The sequence below is a fragment of the Garra rufa genome, chromosome 1 (genome assembly GCF_049309525.1).
Source record: "Garra rufa chromosome 1, GarRuf1.0, whole genome shotgun sequence".
NCBI lineage: Eukaryota > Metazoa > Chordata > Actinopteri > Cypriniformes > Cyprinidae > Garra > Garra rufa.
This window is the reverse complement of record NC_133361.1, coordinates 53,602,002-53,609,502: the sequence shown is the minus strand read 5'-3', so window position 1 is coordinate 53,609,502 and position 7,501 is coordinate 53,602,002. Positions and strand designations below refer to the sequence as shown.

Here is a 7,501-nt window from a genome sequence, read left to right as displayed (position 1 = left end):
ATTTATTGTGCTTTCATATGGTGTATATATCTCAGTTTTGTAAAATTTAACCTTATGACTGGTTTTGTGGTCCAGGGTCACACACACACACACACACACACACACACACACACACATATATATATATATATATATATATATATATATATATATATATATATATATATATATATATATATACATATTTATAAGTTTATTTATATAATACCAGTAAACATTTTTTGAACAGTAAGATTTATAATGTTTTTAAAGTCTATCTTGTTTATCAAGCCTGCATTAGAGATTTATAAAAAGTACTGAAAAGTGTTACTATATATATATTTATATTTTTTTATATATTTATGTTTATTTATATAATACCAGTCAAAAGTTTTTGATTTTTAATGTTTTTAAAGTCTCTTCACCAAGCCTGCATTTATTTGATCTACAATACAAAAACGGTAACTTTTTTTACTATTTAAAATAACTGTTTTCTATTTGAATATTTTAAAATGAAATTTATTCCTGTGATTTCAAAGCTGAATTTTCAGCATCATTACTCCAGTCTTGAGTGTCACACGATCCTTCAGAAATCATTCTAATATGCTGATTTGCTGCTCATTATTTTTTATTATTTATTACATTTATTAACACTTATTATTATTCTGTATATATAGAGAGAGAAAGGACATGCAGCATATTTAAAAATATAGAGATAGGTGGGTTGTAACTTGCATTAACATGAAAGCGAGTTTCTCTTTCAATATGAACAGGTGTTTTGTTTGTTCACACGGCTTTTTTTGTTTCAGTCTTGATGTACTTAATCTTTAAAAGTTATTTTTATTATACGTATATTTATATTTATTTATTTTTTGCTGGCTGACAAATACTAATTTTTAGAATGTATTGATCACTAAAAAGGAAAACTCTTGAACTGAAACTATTTTTAAAAATGTGCATATAACCTTAGCCCTAACCCTATTAATAAATCAAACTCACTTTATATAGCTCCTGTCCAAGGTAATTAAAATATAAAAATATATATATAATAATAATATATAAATATATAAAGTGTGAGGATGTTTCAGAGATGGTTTCATTTTCATTTAGAATGATTTTATATAATTTCCAAGATTTTTTTTTTTTTTGGTATTTTTTCCTCTTTTTTTTTTTTCTTTATGTACTTTCACCACAGTACTTTCACTATTTCTAATTTCAATACTTTGGGTTGTTTTACATCTGTCAGTGCATATAGATGGGTGTTCTTTCAAAAGCCTAATCATCCTATTCTGTTTGCGTGACCAATTTAACCTTTGCTTGTCTAACTTCAAAAATGAGTCACACGGTGCCCTTGAGGTGCCGACACATGCCGTTTCAGCTTTGATAAACATCCGGACTGGCACGAGCTTATGACTTTTTCTGTAGGGGTTTTTTGCAAAGAAAGAGCAGTGAGAAAATTCGAAGTGTGGCTCATGTGAAAATACCACAATATCATTTAGTTTATGCTTGGTTAACAAGTGGTGTGAGTGTGATTGAGGCAACTGGAAATCAGCTAGACTCACTTTGCGAGCGTTGTTTTTTTAATTATTCTCACCTTAACCATTTAGATTCGTGCATTCGCTCTTTTCTAACTCAATGCTAATTTCCAGAAAAATTTGGTCATTACATAACAGTGGATGGATTTTCCACTGCACCTGTGCAAAAATTATGTATTAACATACACCTACATGTGTATATTTTATTTATCGTGGGAAACAATGGGCAAATGTAGTGCATGTCAAAAGAACACTAGTTACAAGCAAACATTCAAGAAAACATTTTTAATTAATGCACTTATAAAAGATTTGTTTTTAAGGCTCATAATTTAGAATCAAAAAATACATTTAAACACATACAAATGCATCGTTTCAGTACACAGACAGTTTTACAGAAATGCATTATTGTTTGAACGTCAGTGCTGTTTTTATCACTGCAGACTGCTACACAACATAAAAACTTTGTTAAAATATCTATAAAATATACAATATTTATATAGCTTGTGCCACCTTATGTCAGTTGAAACTATATTTACTACACAAGCAAATATAGACAAGTATAGCACTTAAATGGTTAAGGGGAGCTTTAAGATGAAAACAGTATTTCCCAAAAACACCACTACAAGAGGAAACCTCTGGTAAACAAATTAAAAATAGTCACTTGCCTAGTAGTTTTTATTTGCGTGCATATCTATTCTTAAATACCCCAGGGCTAACACGCTTGTGTGTGGAGGCATCAACCCGTCATTTTCTTTGCGCCTTTTCACCACAAAGTCTCTGAACATTTCAGCTCTTATTTTTGAGGTGCAAACGAGCTCATTATCTTTGAAAAAGGCTCAAGTCTCGTATAACATCAGAAGAGTTCTTTTCAAAGCATATTTGCACAATGCATCTGCTTTTTGTTGTTTTTAAAAAGGCACCGTAGCGCTTCTATTGCAAGTCTGGCCCTCAGACAATCCATTTTAAACACTGGTATTTATCACAGTAAAAGAAATTCCACTTGTCTGGTCTACCACGTCCTCTGGTAGCCTGGTGGTTCGCTTTAATGCATGTGGAGGAAACCAAGTCTACTCTGAAGTCCGAAACGCAACATTTATGAGTTCCATCTCATACTTGGCAGTTTTATAAATATTCAACCTGAACCAGGAGAAGTTGAACTGTGTCTATTGTCAGTTTGTCAACTTAATGCATTGTAATTCCTCAACTCTTCAATATCCTTGGGTAAATTGCTTTAATGGTGGACGGTGTGAAGTTCCCCGAGGAGACTGTCGTCTCAAGGCCTTCCAGTCTATGTGATGGCAACTCTGCCTTACTGGTGCTACAGTCAAGGAAAGGCATGCCGAATTTCTTCACCTGTCCATCTTTTGAAATCAGACAGTAGCTGCAGACCAGTCTCAGAATGGCTCTCCTCATGTCTTTACTAGTGAGGGTGTATATAATAGGGTTGAGGAGCGAGTTGATCATGGCGATACCCAGGAAGTAGTCCGCCTTGAACAGCACGTTGCAGCTTTGAGCAGGGCAGTGGAAGTCCAGCATAAGGAGCACAAAAAGAGGCAACCAGCATGCGATGAAGACCCCGAGAACAATGGTGACTGTCTTCAGCAAAGCAAGATACTTCTGGGACTTCCTCGCCAGACCTTTACGCTGAGGTCCACAGCCTAACCGCTGGGTGTTGGACTTCACGATGCGGAAGATGCGCACGTAGAGCACCACGATGGACATCAGCACCAGGGTGAACACGGTAATGCAGAAGAGGATGAAGCTTTTGGCGTAAAGAGGCAAGACGGTGGAGCATTCGTCCAGCTTTCCGATGCAATTCCAACCCATGATCGGAAGAATGCCGAGGAGCACCGAAAGAACCCAACTTGCACCGATCAAACCGAACATTCGGCCACGCTTAGCGCCTTGATACGGCTTCATCCGGACCATCGTGACGTGCCGCTCGATGGCAATAGCGAGGAGACTTATGACAGACGCCGAAAGTGTGATAAACACGCCGCCTTCTCGAAGAAACCACAGCACTGGAGTCATTTTGAGAGTGTTTGCCCCTGAAGTCACGATGTTCACCATGTAGGTGAAGCCTGCGAGCAAGTCAGACAGCGTCAAGTTGCCTAGTAGGTAGTACATGGGCATGTGGAATTTTTTGTTCTTCCATATCGCCACCAAAACGATGGCGTTTTCCACCACAATGAGAAGACAAATGATGAGAAATGCAATGGCTTCGGGTTTCAGTCCATCCCGGTACTTATTCTCTTTCAGCTTTCCGGTGAAGTTGTAATGGGCCATGATGACGGCGTTGCTTTGATACTCCCGAAACATTCTGAGCAGGTAACCTGGGGACGAGGTGATCGGTGGCAGAGTCGGAGCAACGGCGGCGCTTGCAGCGTATGAAGCTTCCATTCTTCCTATTTCTTTTGTTGTCCTTAAAAATGTTTCTCGAGGATCTCTGTAGTCCCTCTTATTGCCATATTCCGCACATAAAACAACTCTCAAGAGGATTTAGCATATCCTTGTGCTTGTCTCACCTCTTGCCTTCGTGATGCTCAAATCACAGCTTTGCTATGTCCTCAAAGGCCACCAGAGGGAACTGAAATAAAGCATTAGAAAATAATGTTAAATAACTGTGGTGAACATTATTTAAAGATAAACAAAATATGTGGACCACAAAACCATTCTCTAGCATGGTTAGATTTGTAGCAATAGCCAAAAATACATTGTATGGGTCTAAAGTATAATTTTATGCCAAAAATATTCAGATCATGTTCCATAAAGATATTTTGTACATTTTCTACCGTAAATATATCAAAACTTAATTTTTGATTAGTAACATGCATTGCTAAGAACTTCATTTGGACAACTTTAAAGGTAATTTTCTCAGTATTTTGATTTTTTTGCACCCTCAGATTTCAGATTTTCAAATAGTTGTGTCTCAGCCAAATTTTGTCCTATCCTAACAAACCATATCAATGAAAAGCTTATTTATTCAGCTTTCAGATTATGTATAAATCTCAATTTTAAATTGGTTTTGTGGTCCAGGGTCACATATATTATATATATTAAAATACACATATATTAAAATACACATAGAAATCAAACATAACAAAAAATAAAAACATGCATATTCAATGGAATATTTAGCATGTATCATGTTCTGTTTCAATTGTTTAATTATACTCTCATGGCCAATATTTTATTTCAATGTAAACACAGTAGTCTTTTATCTAAATTAATGAACATTTTAATTAGTGTTTAATTAGGAATTTGTAGAAAAAGTGTTCAGTATAATTAAGAATTAAGTATAATTAGTCAGTACACTGTAAAAAAAAACACAGTACTGTAAATAAATAAATAAAACAAAACAAGCAGCTGTAGCTGTCAATTTGATCTACTGAATGGACATTTATTCTGTTTGTATGTTTGTATATAATTAGGACTGTTGAAAAAAAAAAACAGAAATACTTTCTAATAAAGTAAACTGTGTTTGAGTATCAGTACTAGAATTAGTCACACTACACTAAAAAAAAATAGCGACTGCAGCTGTCAAACCTTTACCATTAAAATAATACAACGCTGAAGTAGCCTAAAATTTACAGACTGCGTGTCAAATCAAATTCTATCAAGGTAATAAACCAACCTGTTTAAACTATTAAAATGTGTTTGTTAGTGTTAAATGTTAGCCTGCATTTTAAACATTACTTTAGCATCGTACTGTGAAAATATACGTAGCCTAATGCCGCGATAAATACTACACATATCCTTCGTGTTATACTTTTTTACTTTATGAAACATTTCCAAAACAACCGCAAAAACAGTGGTCGTTTATTGCAATATAACATATTTACAGTTGCATATACGGCAAAGAAAAACGTAGTTCTTAAATTAAGAGTTTTACTTAAGCGTTTTCCAACGGTTTATACTCGCTAATCATTATTAATAGTTTTACAGCGTACTTGGACTATCACACGACGCAAACATTTTCTGCGTATTTCGGTAAATAATCACAATAGCGTTGCGCGTATCGCGAACAGAACATTGTGCCCACAAACTGAATTAAGACAAATGTCATCGTTTTATAAACTCAGAAAATGACCGAACCAAATTTTAAAACAGTCTGTGACTGAACGAAAAGTCGGCATCCATGCAAACCCACGCTAGTTTACATACTGCACAATCAGTTCTCCACCTAAACTAGACTAGACTTTAATCTGTATTCAAATGTAACCCCGCGGGTTCGTCTAAATAAACGCAGTTTACCTTTTAAGTTCGAAAGACTGAACCGTGCCTCAAAATGACAAATCTTCCTCTGCTCCACTATCTCTCCCCGAGGTCCTGCGTACAACTGAACTGACAAACGCCCCGGCCAGCAGCTGATGTGAGAGCTGAACCTTGGATCAAGACTCGTCCTGAAGTGGGCTGGTCTTGGCATTCGACTTCTCTCGTCTTCTGTCTGCGGCTGCTGATGCAGCACTTATGGGTCACGTTAATGAATTGCTTTGCTAACTTGAAGGTACTTTGACATTATATACATCTAGGTCAATAACGTGACGCGGTTTTTGTTCAGATCTGTTAAGTTAGGCTACATAAGCATACACAATTCACGTCAATATACTGTTATGAAGAGCTTTTTCTTTTTGTGAGGGATTTTTGATATATTATTGTGGGCTTGTAATCCAAAATGTTCTCAAAACAAACCAAAAATGTGTGAAAGTTTTGAATTCAGTACTGTTTACATAATGTTTCTAACCTATTTTTAGATTACAGTCCTAAGATTTGATTTTAAAAGATTATTTTTTTGTCACTTGACCTATATTTGCTGCTAATGGTTAACATTAAGAATTCACTGCAAAAAATGCTTTTCTTACTTAGATTTTTTTTTGTCTTGTTTTCAGCCAAAATATCTCAAAATTCTTGAATCGGGAAGGATTTTCTAGACAAGTCAAAATTTTTGTCTTGTTTTTAGTAAAAACAAGTCAAAATTAAGTGTGTTTTTGCTTAAAACAAGCAAAATAATCTGCCAATGGGGTAAGAAAAATAATCTAGCTGTCTGCTAATAAGATTTTTTTTTCTTACCCCATTGGCAGATTATTTTGCTTGTTTTGACTTGTTTTTATTAAACACAAGACAATCATTTTTACTTGTCTAGAAACTCCTGCATTTTTTAACATGCCTCATCCTTATACTCAAACACAAGACTCATATTTGTAATGCAGGATGTTTTGAGCCTTATTGACCTCTAGAGTTTTCTCTTCCTTTGTTTTGACGTGCAAACAGGCACACAAACAAGTATGACTAAATAAATAAGTAAATAACCCTGGTTATTTTGAGAATGTGATGCACAAGTACGTAAAACACGAGCAGTTTTGGAATTGCATTGGAATTACATAAGGCAGCGGAGAGTGTGAGTAAGCCGGCAGCCGGATCCTGCTTTCTTAAACAGGAAACTCTGTCATTGTACCTCGAAGGGAGAGGGATTTCCTTGAGAAACACCTATGAGGTCATTCTGGGCCGTGCCGAACAAAGCACGGACAAAGCGTCCCCTCTGTATGAACGTGGAACAGAATAGCCACGACTTTAGCTTTTAAAAAAATGGCCATTTAAAGTATGTATTACAGGCTCTAAATGGGGTGTTTTTGCAGTGATGCCATGGAAGAACCATTTTTGGTTCCCCAAAGAACCTTTTAGTGAAAGTCCCTAAAGCAACCATTTTGAAGAACATTTCAAATCTAAAGAACCTTTTTTGCATTTGAAAGGTTCTATGGATGTTCAAGGTTCTTCATAGAGGCATTCTTTCATTCTTTAAGAGATTTTGAAAACATGTGGAAGATGGCTTCTTTTATTTTTACTGCCAGAAGTTAAGCACATTTGTCTTGTTCACCTGTTCAACGAGGGCAACCAGGGCCCACGTTTTCAGTGCTCTGCACATTCTGGTGCTTTCCAGTGGGTGGCCCGGTGTGCCAAAAGTGAATGTGTAGAGTTGCTTAATCAGT

At 35.7% G+C, this 7,501-nt stretch overlaps 1 protein-coding gene across 1 annotated transcript; it reads right to left on the bottom strand.

The window, feature by feature from the left end:
* Positions 1–1,784: 1,784 nt before the first annotated feature.
* Positions 1,785–5,904, bottom strand: s1pr5a (sphingosine-1-phosphate receptor 5a). The gene is made up of 2 exons (XM_073833564.1): positions 5,769–5,904; positions 1,785–4,101 (listed from the first exon to the last, which is right to left on the bottom strand). The coding sequence occupies exon 2, from the start codon at positions 3,912–3,914 to the stop codon at positions 2,715–2,717; it is 1,200 nt and encodes a 399-aa protein (XP_073689665.1). The 5' UTR covers positions 3,915–4,101; positions 5,769–5,904; the 3' UTR covers positions 1,785–2,714.
* Positions 5,905–7,501: the final 1,597 nt, after the last annotated feature.

What these genes read in the sequence shown, in the direction of transcription:
- s1pr5a (XM_073833564.1), bottom strand. Translation starts at nt 3,914, where the DNA reads ATGGAAGCTTCATACGCTGCAAGCGCCGCCGTTGCTCCGACTCTGCCA.